We start from the raw sequence: 20375 nt of genomic DNA, 5'->3' as shown, positions 1-20375 counted from the left end.
GAAAAGGAGTAGGAGGAAGCATAGCTTTTTATATATAAATCAAATAATCAAAAATCATGGTCAAAGCTTCACGGAAAGTGAAAAGTGCCACACCCGCCCTCACCCCCACTTTCTGATTGGCTGTTTGATCTGTGACGTCACTCGGACACTCCATTAGGTACACCGCCATTTTCAAGTGTACCTAATAACAGGCCACTTTATTAGGGAAATATCATGGTCAAAGGTCACGGGTGTCAAGCTCTAGTCCTCGGGGCCGTGTTCCAACATGTTTTCCAAGTGACCCTCGTTAAGCGCACCTGCGTGAAAAGTTTTTGGTCACTTTCACGTTCCGCATGAGCTAAAACTTTTCACGCAGGTGCACTTAACGAGGGAATCACACGGACACTCCATTAGGTACACCGCCATTTTCAAGTGTACCTAATAACAGGCCACTTCATTAGGGAAAAATCATGGTCAAAGGTCACAGGTGTCAAGCTCTAGTCCTCAGGGCCGCATTCCAACATGTTTTCCAAGTGACCCTCGTTAAGCGCACCTGCGTGAAAAGTTTTTGGTCAATTCACGTTCTGCAGGAGCTAAAACTTTTCACGCAGGTGTGTTTAACGAGGGTAACTTGGAAAACATATTGGAACGTGGCCCCTCGAGGACTGGAGGTGGACACCCCTGGTTTAAGTGAAAAGTGCCACACCCGCCCTCACCCCCACTTTCTGATTGGCTGTTTGATCTGTGATGTCATTTGGACACTCCATTAGGTACACCGCCAAATGTACCTAATAACAGGCCACTTTATTAGGGAAATATCATGGTCAAAGGTCACGGGTGTCAAGCTCTAGTCCTCGGGGCCGTGTTCCAACATGTTTTCCAAGTGACCCTCGTTAAGCGCACCTGCGTGAAAAGTTTTTGTCACTTTCACGTTCCGCATGAGCTAAAACTTTTCACGCAGGTGCACTTAACGAGGGAATCACACGGACACTCCATTAGGTACACCGCCATTTTCAAGTGTACCTAATAACAGGCCACTTCATTAGGGAAAAATCATGGTCAAAGGTCACAGGTGTCAAGCTCTAGTCCTCGGGGCCGCATTCCAACATGTTTTCCAAGTGACCCTCGTTAAGCGCACCTGCGTGAAAAGTTTTTGGTCATTTCACGTTCTGCAGGAGCTAAAACTTTTCACGCAGGTGTGTTTAACGAGGGTAACTTGGAAAACATATTGGAACGCGGCCCCTCGAGGACTGGAGGTCGACACCCCTGGTTTAAGTGAAAAGTGCCACACCCATTCATTTCTTCTTCGTTTTGTTTTACGGCGAGGTGGCACCAACTTCAATGCGCATTACCGACACCTACTGGCTGAAGTCATGAACTGAAAAAAGAACGAATCACGTTAAGAAGTTATTCGTTCACTCTTGTTCACTGAAAAGATCCGTTCTTTTGAACGAATCGGTTACTCACGAGCCAACACTCATGTGAAGCGGCCAGAAATGGTTTGGAAGAGGGGCTTCACACTCCCTCCCTCCCGGAGCTTCTTTGCGGCCTTTGTGCTCAGTAAACAGTGGTGTTACTCTGCCGCCCGGTTCCACTCTGCGTGACTGCGCTGACATTCACATAGCAGCCGTGGGTGCCTAATTGGTATAACCCCTCGTTAATTAACGCACTGCGTTGCAAATCTTTCACAGCCTTCTGCTCGCTATTTACGTCGCTCTGTCGCCGGGCGCATCAAAGGCACCCATCTGATACGAGTGTAATGGTCCGATGCGGTCGGCGGGCCGTGAATGACAGCAATGTGTAGCCGCTAGCCAACAAAAAAACACTCTCGGTAAAAAGTGGAAAGCGTTAAAAGAGCACGAATGTTTGCGCAATGAGAGCATCGATTGTACCACTTGCTCATTATGAGCGGCGGGACGTACATACAGCGAGCAGATTCATTACACCGCAAGAAAATATTGGAATATGAGGAAAGAAAAGAACTGGCTTCAAGATGGCAGAGGTGGCAAATGTTCAATGTAAAAAAGAAACAAACAAACAAGTTGAACACGGACTTAGGCTTCTACTAAAAAGGAAAGAAGTGGATAGCTTCTGGAGAATAGCTGTGTATTAGGCGTTTTTTTAATTAATTTTTTTACCACAGGTTGAGCCTTAATATTGGAGCCAATCAGTGTTGGGAAAGTTCATTTGTCATTCATTTCTCATTGTTTTCACCCATTCCATTCAGGCTTGTATCCCCCCCAATCTCAAATTGTATAGCAAGGCTTTCCCAAAAAAAGTAAGCCTTTTTTTGTAAATAACCACGTATGACCTTTGACCCCTAACCGTTGACCGCTGAACCTTCACCCTTAACCCCTGGCCTTTGAAGCCACACCTTTGAACCCTGACCTGTGGCTCCTGACCCTTCATCCCTTCATCTTTGACCCTTGACCTCAAATAAAACAAACATGTATAGTAAGGCTTTTTTTTTCTTTTAAAAGACCATGTATATAGTAAAGCTTTTTTTTTTTTTTTTTTTAAAGATGTGCGGTAACATCCATTATTGCATTTTGTTTTTACAAATGATGTATGTGTGCAGCACCTGCTCATTAGTATGGCGTCTCAAGCACGTTAGCTGCCAAACGATTTTATTGTCATATTGACGATGGTTGTAATTGGCTGAAACAGCTGGGAAATAAAAACAACCACGCTCACTACAAGCCAGCCATGTTGTACTTCATATTTAAACTGAAACACACCTTCGACTGATGACTTTTATTGGCGAGGTCTGTCCGAAGGCCTCTACTGCGTTTAAAGACCTTTACCGTAAGTGAGATAAATCACATGTCAGAAGTAGCGTAGCGGAAAAGAGTCACCATATGATAATATTTAATACTGCACAGCAAACACACGAGAAAACCCGAGAGACTCTTCATGTGCTTCAGTAGCTGCTGCTACGGCTGCTTGCTGAGTTATTTACACTTGCTCCCTATTCAAAAAGGGAGGCCTAATTGGATGATCTAGCAGGCTATAGCTAGCGAATAGCGATAAATAGATCCTGTCTCTTTTGGAGGAAGCAACTAAAAGAGAAAACCAGCGGCGTGATCCTTTAAAGCATCAGCAGATTTACAACTGTGTGTAGTGGAGTAAATTGGAACCAGTAGAAAGTATCTGAGGCATGCCGCTTGATTCCCAGCGTCTTCAAAAGGGAGTGGGGGGGGGACTCGTTTTAGATGGCGCGACGTGCCCCCTCTTTTTGGGCCCGCGCTGAGCTCGGGGTTAGGGGAAGGCCCTCTCCTGGGACTCCAAGGCATCTGCTGCATTACACACTCATGTTCCGCCATTTATTTGCCTGCGCCGCTTTTCCATTCGCACCAATATCAAGCTGGATGACCCCCCCGGCCTCCCAACAAAAGAGATGAAAGATGCCCTGTGTATACAGTGAAGCCATTCATAGCAGAGGATACGGTGAAATATTTTGTGGTTTTACCCCTCCCACACACGTTTCGTATTATTAGAGCACATTGTTTACTCTGTATCTGTTCTCATTCTCATTCACAGTTCCCCATATAAATGGTAAAGTGGGCTTGCTTCACTCACTTGAAGTTTACTGTGAAAGTTCAACCAAAGCGTTTCATTTCATCTACTAAAAATCAGCTAGCTTAACAAAAATGAGCTAACATAAATTAGCATAGACGCTTTGGTCCTAACTGTCCCTTTCAGTATGCTAGCTTAATGCTAACACAAAATAATATCAGGATATAATAACCCTTTAAGGGATGGATTGAACACAAGCAGTGCAGCAACACATGTAGACAGACACTATCAGTACTCGGTTGTACATCTTTGTCCTCTGCGAATAACGACAAATATTTATGCTGCACTGAAGAGTTGTCTTAATGTATAGTATATCCGTATTTTAGGGATACACAAAAAAGTGTTCAACAATTTTGACTTTTCGATTCATCAATATGATCCCCCGAAAACTCGAACTGACGACCCGCAATATAACGAGGGTTGGGCCACTAAGCGTGTCACTCAACTGTAAATGAGTTGTTGAGCTTTCCAAATGTCATTTTTTTCACAGCCAAATGACACGCAAGTCTGGAAAAGTCATTCATTTAGCGTACGTGTTTGAAGCGGTCCTGGCCGCGACAGGCGACGATAAATTGTCCCCCAAAGAGTGAATTGATGGCGTAGCTCTGAGCGCAGGGGAGGGAAAAGTTCACTGCACCGCCGTTTGAAGGCGATGCGAGTTGGCAGGGCAGGAGAGGCTTGAAGATGAATGTGGCCAAAGGGGGCTCTGACAGCCTTTCCGCCGCTTGCGCTTCTCTTGGGTGGCCCGATTGGTCTTGGATGTCACTTTTGCTACTTAATCTTGTGTATGTGAAGCAGGCGCGGCGGGAGGGGCAGAGAGGCGGGCCGCTAGCGAGGCACTGCCGGCCGTAAACCAGCAATTTGGTTTGGGTGGAGAAAATCTCGCTCTGATCTTAATCAATCAGCCAATCACTGATCCGATCAGGTGAACTTGTATAGTGAAATGCCAAAAGTTGTGCATATAGCAACTGACATCCATTGAAATTCATTGAGAATAAAGTCAAGAAACGCTGAAAAGATAAAAAAAAAAATGCTCAGGAAAAAAATTCAATATGTGGCGAGAAAAAATATATACTCACCATTTGAAGTTAAATAAGAGCTAATCCGAATATGAGCAACGTGGTTGTTAAGCGGCTCCGTTTCTTTTCTTCTGGGCGCTTTGTGCCGTTAAATCCCATTAGCCGATGTTTAGGCTCCGTCCCGAGCACATCAATAAACACGTGATCATGTGATCAAAACACCGGAGACGCATTCTCACGCACGCACACATGAGCAACACGTGTCCGATGGCTTTAACACACCTTGACCTTGAATTTTTTGCGTATGAGGACCTTTTTCCTTTCTTTTCTTTTCTTTTCTTTTCTTTGCCAACCTAAATTGGTGTCTTCCATGACCCCGTGTGACCTTTCACCCTAATCTCCAACCACCTTAAACACTATTTCTGGACGTGACTCCCGGCTTATTGGCCGACTGTCAGCGAGCTGACTCACGGCCACCTTGGCGGTTGTTCATCTGACTTTGCAGCTTTCTGTCGTGAGTCATGCCGCTCGGTCACCGGCCCAGTGTACAAAACACAGGTGTTCTTTCTCTGCGCGCCGAGCCGTGTTTATTCGATTGTCCCCCGCCAAAGACGCTCTGTTTTTTTTGTGTGTGTTTTTTTTTAATTTTGTTGTTGTTTCCCCTCGTTTGTATTGCGGAGACGTGCAAGCTGCCCACAGAGTGTCGTCAGCCGTAAACTGTTTGGATTGAATGAGCTAATCCACCTACGGCGTTTGGCCGGCCGCCCGCCACGCGGCGCACCAGGCAAAAGTCATTTTGCATTTATAAGCAAAGCTTAAACACTTTGGGCTCCATATCAGCCGCTTATTCATCGCCGGCTTGTTATGGAAAATCACAGGAGGCTCAGCACTTGTTAAAAATGTGACTTGATCTGTCCTGATCTAATTTAAAGCAGAAGTAGAGATTCATTCAAGACGACACACCCATTCCTCCAATACTGACCCCCAAGCCATGCCCAAGATTGTCTGCAGTTAAGTAAATGGTGAATTTATGTGCTGATGAGGGCGCTACACGCTGCCACTCCTCCTTTGTTTTGGGACTTGTAAAAAGTCACAGTCTGATAGGCAGCAACAGGACGGGGACTCGGGAGTCTAGACTGGTCGAGACGGCCATGTAAGGGTCACGCTCATAAAAGCCCCCGCCCTCCCTCCCCCTCCACTTGGACACAAAATCACCTGTCCACATGGGTCTGCAGGAGCCATTGGGCCTCATCCCTGTGCCTGACGGTGCAAAAGGTTCCGAATATGAACTTCAAGCTGTTCATTGCTACTTCACTGTCAAACTACACATGAACGGCGCAAAGACTATTAGCCTGCCCGCTGACAGGTGTCCCCAAAGCACTCGCACAAGGCTTGAGAGTGCTGGTGTCCATTTTGAAGATGAAAATGTCCATTTCCTGAGCTCATTCACAGCGGTGGCCGCCGTCCATTGACCTCTCCGAGGAATGCGCCGCCCTGGCTTTGACGGACGTTTGCTTTTAGCGACGAATGGGTGCAAGGTGATAGCAGGAAAGGGGGTTGCTTTGGGAGACAAATCGCTGTGCCCCCGTTCCTCAGACAACAAAGAAAGTGAGTGATGTTTGTCTGAAAAGCAAGAGGCCTGCTCTTGTTTTGATGTGGCGGGGGTTAAGGAGGCTAGGCCCACCTGGGATGCGGGTCTCCATCAGCACCCGAGCCACGCGGAGAGGAAGAGAAACAGCACACGCACACATTTAGACAGCAGGACAAACACGCGAGTGACAAGCACGGTGGGAAAAACGCCACGGGGCGTTCAGGCGGCCTGGGATGAACGCACGCTAGGTGCTGATGAAGTTTGAATGTGGGGATGAGAACGTGAGGGAGAGTTCTGAGAAAAATAATGACACAGCCAGTCAAACTTTGTTTGGTTGAGCGCTAACATTTTGGCGGTGATCCAAAAAAAAATCAAACGTAAGGAACTAGCTAACTCAACTCCATATTTCAAACACCTATTTTAGTCATGAAGCGTTAGCCAAGAGATTATCCTGAGCGATTATCCTGCGGTGTGCCAAGAGTGATTCCCCCCCACTCTCATCGTAAATATTAAAAATGCGTGTACCCGCAGACTTTAAGACCCAGAAGTGTTATGTGTTGTAAAATAAATGAGTTTGCATTTTTAAACGTAACAAGTCCCGCGTACGGTGATGAGTGCTGAGGGATACGAGGCCGATGAATGGTTAATCTCCGCCTTTGACTTGCAAGTAGCGGCTGTTGGTTCAAAATGTCAAGCAAGTCGACAGACCAAATAAGGTGCAAGGCTGCTGCTTTTATGCATGAGCGTACTGTAAAGGAAAGCCACTCAAGACGGATAGGAAGGAAGGAAGGAAGGAAGGAAGGAAGGAAGGAAGGAAGGAAGGAAGGAAGGAAGGAAGGAAGGAAGGAAGGAAGGAAGGCGGTAGTTCAAAGTTCAACTCATTAAGAGTCAATCAGGCATTAATGACTTTTACAGCTCGGAGCGTTGGGATCGCGCAAAGATCACACAGAGGACAACAGACAAGAAGAAAAAAAACCTCTGTTTACTCTCTATGATTATAAAGACTTGGGCGGGTGGGTGTGTTTTATTGAAGCCTCTGATGTTTTATCTCCACAGTCCCAATACCTTTGCCTATGCGGTACAAGCGAGGTATAACCAGAGAATGTGGGGTGTTCATCATCAACAGCGGGAGGCAGAGCAAGGGGTACGAGGCCCTGATGGATGTCAGGGTAACATCTGTTATCAGTACAAAGACACAAACACATTTGATGGAAGAAGACAGGGAAGATAGCGGGTAGGCATTCTTCGCCGGGTTTAAGAAAACACGCCCGTTCGCTCGTGTTTGTCTTGTAATTACACATTTGCATGTGACAAACTCACGGGGTTCATTGAGGGCAATGTTCAGAGGACTTTGCTTGTTTGGAAACAAAAGGCGGCGAGGTACTTCTCGGGAGGGAGGGAGAGCAAAAATGAATCCGGCCCAACAGCAGTTAAGCTTCATGGAGAGCAAAGGTACAGCAGAGACGCTCATTAAGATTTTTACAAATTTAATAGACACAGACAAAACCAGTCGAGACGGAAGAAGATGAAAAAAGACAAACGTGAAAGTTGTAGTGTTTGTCGACTGGATGCCGCCGGCCGGGCACATGATGTGAAGAGCACACTTGGGCATGTGTGTGTGTGTGTGTGTTGGTGGGGTCTAGGCCGGTCTGGGCCAGAGGGGGGTCTTCACAGACAGTTGGAAGGAAGGCATTAGGGTGTCAGACAGGGACTTGTCACTGGCAGCTGTTGCCGCGGCTGATTGATTGACTTTATATTGGGCCGCCGAGGCAGCGGAGTCCGCGCGGACAGCGTGAGCCTGCGCCCGTCACCGCCGCCACCACAAAAACAACAAGTGACACTCATGTGAAAAACATCAAATGCATTTGCCAATACATCCGGCCTGCACAATTACCATAACAAGTAGGATAGATAGGCACACTAGAAAGGAAATAAAATATGTCATATTTTGGGTGGGGAAAAACGCTTGCAATATTACGTAAATTAAGTCTTTTGTTTTATGAGTGAGTGTCAATTTTTTATTATTTTTTTAAATCAGAATTTAACGACTTAACTCTCATAATAGCTAGTAACTTGTTTTCTAGCCAAAAAGAAAAAAGTGAAATTACATTTATGAAGTGGGAATATTACACATAAGGATAAAAAATGATGACTTAACTTTTCTAGTAATGAATTAGAAACTTTTCCTCATTATGACTTTATCCTCGTAATATTGCAAATTTATGCTTGTAAAAGTGCAACATTTCCCGCCATCCTAATTATTCTCCTGAAACGATGATTTTAGTCTTTTAATATTCTATCGTTTCCCCTGCAATATTACAACGTACTCTACAAAATAAGGACACTTTCCTCATAAAATGAGAACTTGATTTTATGTTTACTTGGGTAATACTAGCGTGGTCCTGTTTATTTGGACTTTTATTCCTGCATTCCAACTTGATACAGCATGAGTCTCATCATTTATTTATTTTTTTCCAAAAATAACCCTTTTATCTCTCCTAACTACTCTGTTTTTCTCCCTTTTGTGTAATCTGTTGTTTTTAGGAGATTGGATTTTTTGTGGGTGAGCCCCATAATACTTGTACTGGTCATTGGCTTGAGGGAAGGACTCCCAAATTGGGTGGTGTGATCTGTCTTTAAGAAACAATGATTCCAGACATCAAGCGTCATATGCTGCACATTGCTAAAAGCACTCGAGTGCACGTGATTAGTAGCGCTAATATGTACACGGTGTGCCGGTCGCATGCTAACTGCGAGCTAGCTAGCGCTACAAGGCTCAGGCTAGTTATGGCGTCACACGCTGACATGGACACAGTTGACACACAAACAAGTGGAAACAACATCAACGGTTCCCACTCGGACATCCTGAAAAGTCATTAGCGGAAGAGGTAAACTTATCTTACAGGCAACCTGGGCCCCACTTTGTGTGTGTGCGCGTCGGAGAGTAATTACAAAGCCCACCTCGACACACGGCGGTGCAGGAGGAGCATCATAACAACGAGGTTCGAAGTGGTTCTGAAGGCCCCTGGAAGGTAGTCCTGAAGAAAGAGAAGGGGGGGCGGGCGTGGATTCGTCGGCGCACCAGCCGAACGTTTCCATTTCGGCGTTGGTGTCTCTCGGCGCTAACTAACGGCGTCATATCCTGCCGCCTTGCGTGTCTTTGTCCTCCAGGAGACTGATGAACTGGCCAAAGCTTTCCTTCACGGCGTCCACGTGGTCCGTGCTGCTGCCCTCCAGGATCCAGCGCTTGCCCCGGGCTAGCGGCTCCAGCTCAAAGTACTTCTTGACCTGCACGCACAAACGCACGACGGATTACAGTGGTGCCTTGAGATAAGAGTAGAATTCGTTCCACGGTAATGCTCGAAACTCAAATTTCAGATCATCTCTCCCTATTCAAATGAATGGAACGACATTAATCCGGTACACCCCGCCTCACCCCAACCCAACCCCCTAAAAAAAAATTTGTGTTTGTATTCTTTAACCGGGAAATATTGTACTTTGTAAATCAAAAATGAGCAATCACATCATTAAAATATCACTTAAGAAACATTTCCTGTACATGAGTCAAGTTTTTTTTTGATTATTTCCAGTCCATCCTAGGGGAGCAATCTTTTTTTGAAGTTGTTCACAGGTCTGCCGCGCATGTTCCTTTGCACGCAAAGTCAAAGCGGGTGATTTAAGGAGCGACGTCAACTTCATTCAAAGATGAAAAAAGAAGCAATCAACGCAATCCTTTGGCTGACCACGTTGTTTTTAACAGCTGGCAAGGAAGTCCATATACGATGAGAAACAGCAAACGGATTCTTGTTTTTGCTGCTAAAAGAAGGAATGAATAAAAAGAACAAGCAAACAGGTGCACTCATCAACGTTGCCAAAGTTTTGTCTTTTGGCTTGCTTTTGCAAATACATTTTCATATCTTGCTAGGCTGCATGTGAATGCAGACTCCAAATAAAGGCAAGGCGGATGTTCCGAAATATCTTGGCAAATATTTCACACAATTTACAAAGAGTCAACTTGAGGTTGTTCAAATGTTTCATGCCAGTGATCATTGACCGACTGATCAGACGAGCAGCTTATTTGATCTTGCAACAAGACAGAATGCTGCTTGTGAGGGGGCACTGGAACGTACCCAAATGCCTTGAAGTGAAATTGTTTATTCCTGCTGCGTGTTGTGCTGTCAAGCTGTGCAGCGGTGTGTGGCGTGCCTGATGGATGGATGGATGGATGGATGGATGGATGGATGGATGGATGGATGGATGGATGGATGGATGGATGGATGGATGGATGGATGGATGGATGGATGGATGGATGGATGGATGGATGGATGGATGGATGGATGGATGGATGGATGGATGGATGGATGGATGGATGGATGGATGGATGGATGGGGGAGGCGGGGAGCCGGAGCTCCAATGCAGCCAGCCATGCCAGCCAGCGGGAGCGTCTCAGCGCCCCCCTGAGCCGAGTCTCTGTCCGGGTGTAATGTGAGTTTAATGACAGATTAAGTCACCTTGGCCGAGTTTGGCTCGGGGGCCCAGCTAGAAAGCCGAGCGGACCCAAACAGTGTTAACAAATCTGTCTGGGTAACACGAGCCGCCTCGGTCCGGGCAGTAGCCTCAGATCAGACTGAGACTGCAGACGATGCGGCTGGCTGGCTGGCTGGCTGGCTGGCTGGCTTGCCGGCTGGCTGGCTTGCCGGCCGGCTGGCTGTCTGCCTGTCTGGCCGGCCGGCTGGCCCACTTGCCTGTATCAAGGCCCTCTTCTGGGAGACTCTGTGCCCTGCACTGGCTGGCCTGCAGTGTTGCGGAGCTAGGCTCAAGCCTCGCTCGCTCCTCTGCTACAATTCACATACATGCGGCGTCATTTTTCAGGGGTCTCCAGATCAGCGTGAACTCAATCCAGAGGTTTTAGTCCCGGTGGCGACAACAGGTGGAGCTTTGGCTCCCGAACCACTTTTGCGTCATGAGGCCGAAGGAACCCGCTGACCTAATGGCCGGGCGCATCTCGACGGCGACTCGCCGACAGCGTGGCCCGAACCCGTTTCTTTAAGATTAAGTCCTCCTAAGCGCACTTATGCTTGCTTAAGGAATTGCGTGAGGCAGCGGGAAGGGTAAGCCACAAGTACGTCGTTGCCAGATGGCTCCCAGAATGACCAGCGGGTCATCCGCTCTAGCAACTTGTAGGTCATATGCAGAGGAGAAAGAGGCTTATATAGAATTGCATAAGGGAGGGTGTTAAAACAAACAAAAATGGCCATTCCTGGCGCCGGAAACAGGAAGTGACCTTTGATCAACTTGTGCAAGGCAGCGACCAATTCTTCAGGCCGGTGTGCATTTCATATTTGATGTCAGTCTTGCATATTTTGGCAAGCCAGCCAGCGAGCGAGCGTGCGTGTTAATTTTTACTTCGATATTTTGGGGAAACTGGAGGCCAACTACCTGTTGATTTCAGCAAAGCATCTGGGCTTTTCCCCTCAATATGTGAAGGGCAATAAATCGTCTTCAGCTTGTCTGCTCAAGCTCTATTTAGTAGATTAGCCATGGACTACGGCACGTTGTGACAAACTCGAGTTATATGACTCATTTCATTTCTTGTTTTCACGCAATTTCTTGTTTCGATCCTGAAGACTAGCCTGAGCTAACGGTTGCGTTATCTCGTGATACGCCGGCATGATCGGGAAGTCGGGTCGAGCGGATAAAAGCAAAGCCAGACGGATCCGCATCGAACAATAACATTTAACGGCCCACACGGCAAACTGTGGATTTCTTACTCAGGACGGCTATTCTCTGTCGAGTCTGCCGTTTGCATTTATTTATGAAGTCTGAGAAAGAAATCGAAATTCGAATTCAATAATATTGAATAATGCTAATAATACTCTTCCCGTTGAAGGATCATAAAAAACACAAGGAAGAACAGGAAATGTTCACTTGAGAAGATTTTGCCTTCGAGCCTTTGGTTGTGGAAAAAAAAAAAACAAGCCAAAACACGAGAAGCGGCAGAAAAAGGCTGCTACGCTCTCCTTCACACAGCACTTTCCCGCAGGCAACGTGAAAACGAGGAGCTTTACTCAATCAACTCATTGGAGAGCCGACTTGATTTCAGCCTTGAGCTTTTCATTTGGGCAGAGACAAAAATAACATCCTTTGTTGGGAAAAAATCAGGCAGGCCAGAGCGCATCTTTGTCTTCTTTTGATTTGGTCCAAGATTGCAAATCTAACAGGCTGGTTTCAATGGAAAGATGTGAGATCCCTTCAATCATGACTTGTATGAATTAGGGAAAGCGCCATGCTCAAATATCAAGGCAATCAATGACCCTGTCCCTTGCCAAGATATCAGTCAAGTGGCCCACACTGGCGACACCAGATCTACTTACCATATCATAGCTATACGTATGCCTTTGTTTGCTTTTACCTGAAGAGTCCAGAAGACATGAGGGGGACCTTCTCATGTCTCGCCAGTGGGGGAAAAAAAAAACAAATATTGCACCGCAATCTGTAGGAGGGGTTAAACCAAACAGCCCATTGGTCACTAAATAAAACCTGTTGATGCGGAACCACTTGCCTTTTCAGATGATTGCGTCGGACCCAAAATAAAGGGAAGAAAACACAGGGGTGTCAAACTCGTTTCTGTGGCGGGCCGTATGGTAGTTATAGTTTCCCGTAGCACGTAGGGAGCTCTTGACGTTTTGGATTCATTTTCAGGTTGGTTCGATTACAAAGGACGAAAGGTTTTTGGCTGGACTGGCAGTCGGTGCCCTCGTCAACAACTCGCTCGACAATGAATGAAAAGTCAGAAAATGGGGAAGTAACAAAAGACGGGAAAATCAAAGCTTACACTTTACTGGGTCCAGGCCCAAGTGTGGAGTGGAGGCCACCGTGGAACTAAGCCCAAGTTGGAGGAAAAGTATCATATGAAGACGCCACGCGGGTCCCCGATGGTCAGGTTCAATAGCGGAGCTGTGGCCCCTTCACCGGACTTTGACCTGCTCCACATGAAGAACAGCCAGTGACGTTTAAGGATCTGGGAAGTGTGTGCTCAGTACCCCTCTTTGGACTATTACACTTTTAGTCCATTTGCTGGAGGCCGAAAGGCGCCCACCCTGACAAACATCTGGTCTTTGGTTCTGAGCTGGCATCTTGCCCGTGTGCCACGCTGCTAAGGCCAACATGCCAATACGGCCCCCCTTCTCTGAGTTTCTTGCGAGGAGGCCTGCCACGCCGTCTCAGCCCACACAGAGGGTCCTCCGAGCCCAGGCGGTCCACCATCACAAGCTACTCTCACCCTCCCTTGTGCAGGACCCCCTAGTAAGGGCCTCCCCCCCTCCCCTTTCACTCTGAGGCCTCCTTTCATGCACTAGTCCTGACAGTTGACCAGCTTGAAAGCTGTAGCAACCCCCCCCAACACCACCACACTTTAGCACACAGCACGCGGCATTACAATCAAAGTGCTCGCCTTCTGCAAAAGATTTAAAGCTCGCATCACGTTGGGCTCTGACGCCATCATATTGAAAAGGAACTGCTATTTGACTTTTCATAATTGTCTCATTTGCTAAATGCGCTGAATGAACCGTGTCCAGTTGTTGCCAGAGCCTTCGACTGGTTCGCCTTACTTGGTGACAGCTGACGTTCCCTCGGAAACGTGTTCATTTTAAAGCGCCATTAGCCGCGGCAGAAAGTGATCCTGGCTATTTTAAAAGATTCCGCGTCGAGCCGATCCAGACCGGATAGCGCTGACAACTATTTTCATAGCCGTATTAAAAGGCCAGCCTAACGAGCGGCCGTCAAAAGTGAGCCGCATTCAAGAGGTGCCGCTGAAGTGGAACATTGAAAAAGATTTGTCTCAATATATCGTTCCCACTGTTTGATCCCCACGAGTCAGCAATGGAAGCAGAGGTCAAAGCGCGTGCTGAATAGGCTTTTCGGAAGTCTTGTCCCGGCGAGCGGCGGCCGGTCGGCCGACCCTGCTTGAACGGCGCACAAAAGGGAGGGCGCGCATCACAATTGGATGGGATTCTCCCCCCACCCCTCTCTGATGGAAAGTCCAGTTTTGTCTGGCTGGCTAAATTCCGTTGCTCCCTGATTTTGAGAGGAGCCGCCGAGGTCAGGGTTCAGCCACATTTGACGCGAGCTGTGGGAAAAGGCAAGCGACGTGCCCGCGCAACCTGCCGACAGCCCAAAATACCCCTTAACCTCCCAGAGGGGCAGGCGGGCGGGCGGGCGGACCACCAGCCCGGCCGGGCATGAAAGGATGAGAAAGGCTGGATGGGTGGGAAAGAGGAAGAAAGCAGCGATGAAGATGAGTGGGAGGGCCGCAGGAAGACAAAGATGCGGGAGAGGTATTGAACCCAGATCAATCGGCATTAGAGCTGATTGAGCTTGGAATGAAAGTCATGAGTTGCGTGACGGGGCAAAACCATTTGGGAAAGGGAAGCTGTCATTTAAAGCAAGATCTCTCCAATTTTCATTCTAATCAAATATGTTTTGGGTTTGTCTGTCAAAACTATATCACTGGCACCTGTTTTGTTTAATGCCTATTTTAGAGATTTCAAAAAATGGATGGGGTAAGTGACAACCATATTGATGGACTACTTTGATCATCTTTTTGAGCATAAAATGATCCGTCTGATTTCAACCGCTCAAAAACATCTGTTTGAGGTTTGCTGTAAGATTGGAGAACAACAATAAACATTTTCACAAATGTTCATCTATTCCAGTTGGGCTTGGAACACGTGTCTTCAGCAATAAATGGTCAATTTTTGTATTTCAGGGGGTTCACTGGGTTTTTAGATGGAACCCAAGCCCCTTTTACTGCCTGTAAAATGTATCCCCCCCCCCCCGTATAAACTGCACGGATTTGGCTCGGGCTATCAGAGTCACATGAGATGAATTCCCACACCCAAGATTGCTTGACAATAATCCTGCGGCGATATCCTCTCTCTGTGGAAGAGGCAAACGTTTGTCACCATGGTAATCACGTGTAATCAATATGCCCCAATGGCCCGTCGATGTTGTGGCACTTTGGACCCAACAAAGTACGTAAGAAGAAGAAGAACTTGGCTTCCCATGGCCGCATTTACGCCACGTGGTCACGGTAGCTACGTTTCAGAAAAAACAAAAAGGTGGTCGGCGGACGTCAGCCCCATTTTCTTTGCGTTCAGTCTCAAGGCTTTGCATTATGAAATGAAAAACATTGCTGCATCCTGAAACGAGGGACAGAGTACAGCAAGGTCACCTGCTCCTCATCCCTTTTTCCACTGCAAGTCGGGCGGGCGGGCGGGGGTTGGGAGGGCTGCTTGCTTGCTGACCAACTTCAGTCTAGACGGCTCAATACGCAGTTGACTTTTTAAACCCGCTTGTCTGGAAACAGAGCAGACGTGACGTGAGGTAAGGTTGGGGAGAGGGGGGGGGGCGACAGCAGAGACGCGGCGGTGCGTTTTAGCCGCCGCAGCAACAAACGGCATTAAGTGGAAAGGCGAATGAACGAAGACAAAAGAGGGAGATGGAGATCCAGCCCGTCGCTCTCTGTGGCTCCATTGTCAAGGTCAAGCCAGCCGCCGAGTTAAAAAGCCCACCCCGCTCCTCTTTCGCCATTGCCTTCCATCCTTCGGTACAGGACGAGAGAGGCGGCTCAGACACGCGAGAGGAATTTGCGCTCGTCGAAAAGTCCGGTCGCAATCGATTTCACGTAAAAGGAATTCTCCAGTGAAAGCGAGTGGAGAGCACATTTCATCTTCACGCAGACAGGCTATGATGCTAATGTAAGCAAATTGAATGAAACATCCCCCAGCTTGGGCTCATTTTCATGACTCCTAAACTTGTTAGATAAAGAAATGGTGACACTGCACATTGCACAATGATCTCATCTTTACGGGACTGGCAGTGCGCCCTTTTTGGAACATTTCTTAATCAATATTCTGCAGAGAGAAAGGCGGAGGGAAAGAAAGAAAGACGAAAAAAAAGTGCAACCTTGCTCAAATCTCTGAAGGCAGAAGCAAAGCGCTGAATGACATCTGCGGAATCACTTGACGGGAACGTGGGGGACCGAGACGTGCTTATCTCTTGCGCTGATGTCTGTGATGAAGCATGAGACGGAGCAAAGGTCTGCACAACACTTATGTACAAGCGCTACATCAGGCGTCACTTGGATCCAAATGGTGAGTTGCATCCCCGTGGGACCTTTCCATGAGAACCACGTCTAACGAAAGAACAGGATGTTTTGTTTCTCCTCCTTTTTGAATCATTATCAAAGCATGTTGTCGCCGGCATGTGTGACCTTGGAGCACCACTGACGCATCAACGCAGATCCTAATGCGGAGTGCCGTCAACTGGGTCTTCTGTGGTCTGCTCGTTAAGATGGGAAAGCTAAAACAAAAAAGCACTATGGCTAGCAGATGGCAGCAGTGGATGTGCGCACGCATGGCCTGTCACAATGCTCCAGCATCATGCCATGGATCAAAATTGTGCGTCGCGTTAAATCTTCTGCGGTGTCACAAAAGATGACAGAGATGATTTCAATTCAGACAAAAGCCACGATGTAATATAAACACATACGCACGACTAAATACTAAATTATACTGCTACGAATTGATCTTTTTTTTTTTTATTATGGTTTTTTTTAGGAATTAAAAATGTGCACGCAGTTTGTCAAATGTGAAATATTGTATGAGATCAGTGGGGATGTCTGAAATTGACTGCCACTCGTTAATAATAATTCAGCGAGTGAGGATGATGAAGGCATTAACAGTCATGAGGGATGCAATTAACATCAAGTACTGCCTTCTCTCCGATCATTCTCAAAAGCACGTACGGGTTTGCCAGTGACTAATGTGCAACTTTCACTTTGTTCCCGACGAGTGCGAGTGAGCTGGCAATCATCAAATCGACATTTGCCATCAGTACTGACGCAAGTGCAAGGTATAATAAGGATGATCTTAACTTTCAGACATTTGGTGACTTGCGCACACGGTGTTGTTTCCTTCATCGATTGGCCCTCACCTGTGCCTCATCCGCCGCGCGGCCAATCAGCGAGCGGCGGAGAATTTAGAGCCACGGACGTCACCGGCTCGGATGACACACGCCGTGCGCCAGACGTCGGATGAAACTTTCAGACACCGGGCGCCACGTGAGTCACGCAACGCAGCACAGCCACCACCCGACGGGTGCCGCACGGTTGACGAGCCATCTTGGACCGCGTTGGCCCACCTCATCACACCTTCCGCATTTCATGGGGAGTCAAACCCGATTGGACTTTTTTTTTTTGTTGCTATGCAGCCTTTTCTTTTGCTGCAATGTGCCAGTGTGATATCATTCTTGTTTTCCAATGCAGTGCAATCAATCTCGGAATTTGTCCTGAAAATACGACAAAGCCCCGTTCCAGAGCGACTCTGGGGAAAAAAAAAGTGGAGAAAGTTGACAAATTCCAAATTCCACAACTTTAAATAAGTGGCCTGTCCATTGTGTCCATTGTGACAAATGACCTTGAAACAGTTTGTCAGGTCAAGTCACGCTAAGGTTCGCTATGATTGGTAGAAACTAAGCGGGGCAAGATTCTGCACGAATCTGTTTTCAAAACGTTTTGCATGGTACGACACGCAGCAGTCTGGTGTTTGTTTACTCGGCATACACCCAAGTGAGCGGTGAGCTAACGGATGAAACATTTAGCTCGAGTTCAACGCAGGTTGTGGGACTCGTTGAGCTTCCTGACTTTCACATTTATCTGCCATTGAAGGGAATCAAACGATGAATTGATATTTCTTTGATAAAAGTCAGGCCGCCCTGATCATAATCTCAATCAATCAGAGGCATCCAGACACAATTTAGAAGGCCAACAAGATGGAAATGTTTCGAGTCAGGATGTAACACGTTTCATCTGATCCCGTAGTCAATTCCAACTTTCTGCTTATGTGAGCAAATCCTAGAAACAGACAGCAAAAGATGATTCTGATCAATATTGCCCAGACGCTTCCCGTCACCCACGATGCATACGGTAAACGGGCGGATTCAATGACTCTTCAAGTCAAACGGGCCGATTCAATGACTCTTCAAGTCAAACTATAATGTTATGAGGACAGTAAAAAAAAAAAAAAAAAGGCTATACGGCTTTTATTACTTTAATTCCGATCGTACGCTGCAAAGAAAACAAACAAACAAAAAAAAAACAGTATTGGTAGTTGTATGTCAAGTAGAACAAAAGTGTGTCGTTCAAAATGAAAGAGGGTCAAAGGGCAAAGAATGAACTCAATGTCGATTTCAACCACTACGAATGAAACCTGGAGCAAATCGAGTCAATCAAAGTCCAAAACGTGAATGAAAGTTAACTTCGCATTTCCCAAATGGATTTCTATGGCAACCACGTCTGCAGAAAACTCTTACAGCCACCCTCAAACTCGAATGAGTCACACACCACCTTAGTCCTCGTTTACACTTGAGTCACTTACGCACAGCGGGTGTGGGAAAAGTGATTACGGGAGAATCGGTGTCCCTTGAAAGACAAAAAAAGAGATGGCCCAAAGGGGACATTATGGCGCTTGTGACGCAGAATGGACTTGCCTGAGAGTAAACTCTCGCCATCACGTCACATTAGAAACCTTTAGCCCCAATGGGGTCTCGGCCAGGTGAGTCATCTCCCTACGCATTTTGTCCGTGCGTGGCCTCGCTATGACTGTGCCAGCCAGGGGGGGGCCGTGACGCGGCGGCGGCCGAGATCACGCGTGGCTTTGATGCAAATTCCTTCGTCGGAAGTGACGGCCGGGATTTTTCTTCATTTCCAGGCTGAAAACATCCACACCACCAAAAACGAGCCAGGCTAGCAGCCCACCATCACAACATGGCGGGGAAATGCTCCAAATTGATGCTCGCTGATCCACAAGGATAAAATCCGGAAACATTTCAATTGACAGCAATGACCTCCGCCCACGTTGGGACTTGTGTGGGGAAAAAGCCTGGTAGATTTTTTTTTGTCCAATCAAGTTTTTGCAACAATCCGGCACGGCAGCCTCGGGCATATTTGCATACCAACAAGGCTAGGCCTTTCCTTTCTGTCCTGTTTGCATAGAGGTTGTACGGCGGGCTGTTCAGGTGTATGCCCCCCGGGCTCAAGTCATCCCTCTCGGAGTGCCCATCCCATTCCAGCTCCTAATCAGGAATGTGCCACAAAGCAGGTGTGTAAATAATTCGCATTCAATAAACACCGTGTGCTTTGGATACCTGACGTCGCTGACGTCACGTCAGGCGCGGCGGCTGGAGGAGAGCAAGGTGGAGATAAGGCTTTCTTTTTTTTCTTCTTTTTTCCCCCCGCAGACTTGCGAGTCCAGACACAGGCGCAGCGAAAATAGCTCAAGGGGCAAACAAGGTAACCTCTTTGAAAAGATGCTTCGGGGGGTTGTCTGCCAAGTCCCACACAATACTGTCTGCACTGAATCGCTGCGCTCGCAGTCTTGCTCTGCAGAACAAACCATCTTTAAATGTCTGGGCGCATCGACTCCAGCCTGGAGCTGCTCATCTGAATAGCAAAAATGTTCACCTCGTTCCGTTCTGCACGTACAACGGCGCTATTGTTTCTTGCTGTGTACCAGCCGCACTTGAGAGCACTCAAATTGCTGTCATTTGTGCAAACGGCGTTTCACGTTGAGTATTTGGTCTATTCGAGAGACACGTCAAGGAACGGTGAATCGCTGGAGTCCATGAGCTCACGATACGCAGACCCTCGACTCCCCCCCGCCGGTGCCCCGCCCGGGTTAAGCCGAGCGCATAATTGTGTCGCGCTGAGGTCATGGACACGTCTTGTGCTGGCCGGCGACAGCATAACCGCACAATATGTCACTATGGTGCTATAAGCAGATCCTCTACGTGGTAACCCGTGTCGAGAATAAGGCGCGGAGGCTGCCAATGTGCTTGAAAGGTTAACGTATCCCTTACGAGACATGCCTGCCTGCCGTTCCCTCTCGCCCTCCCTCCACATATCGCGGGCAAAGGCGGGACAACAAGTCCAGACATGTCAATACTAGCCCGGACATCCCCATTAAGGCTCCCGCCCGGTTCTAAAAGTAGAGAGAGAGCATGGATGGCATATCCGCTTGTTTACAAGGTGTTTGCCCAATGACAACTTGCAGGAGAAGGAAACAGCTGATGCGCCATTTTGCTCCTGCTCTTAGAAAATGCACTTTGGAATATCTGACGCGACTCCTGACAAGAGTCTCGGTCGGACGTTA

The 20375-nt window shown here is 47.4% G+C and overlaps 2 protein-coding genes across 2 annotated transcripts in view; one reads left to right on the top strand and one right to left on the bottom strand.

Moving 5' to 3' along the window:
- Window positions 1–20375, top strand: part of LOC119127193 — a 665522-nt gene that overhangs the window by 480332 nt on the left and 164815 nt on the right. The gene's annotated exons all lie outside the window — the stretch shown is intronic.
- The window catches only part of LOC119127295 (ADP-ribosylation factor-like protein 15), a 51673-nt gene continuing 36853 nt past the window's right edge, over window positions 5556–20375 (bottom strand). Inside the window, exon 5 of the mRNA XM_037259206.1 lies at window positions 5556–9453. Coding sequence (XP_037115101.1) covers window positions 9301–9453 — 153 coding nt within the window. The 3' untranslated portion in view covers window positions 5556–9300. The remainder of the gene's footprint in view (window positions 9454–20375) is intronic.

Source organism: Syngnathus acus, chromosome 9 (assembly GCF_901709675.1).
Source record: "Syngnathus acus chromosome 9, fSynAcu1.2, whole genome shotgun sequence".
Taxonomy (NCBI): domain Eukaryota; kingdom Metazoa; phylum Chordata; class Actinopteri; order Syngnathiformes; family Syngnathidae; genus Syngnathus; species Syngnathus acus.
Note: the sequence above shows the minus strand (reverse complement) of the source record. Positions and strands in the feature narration are given on the sequence as shown.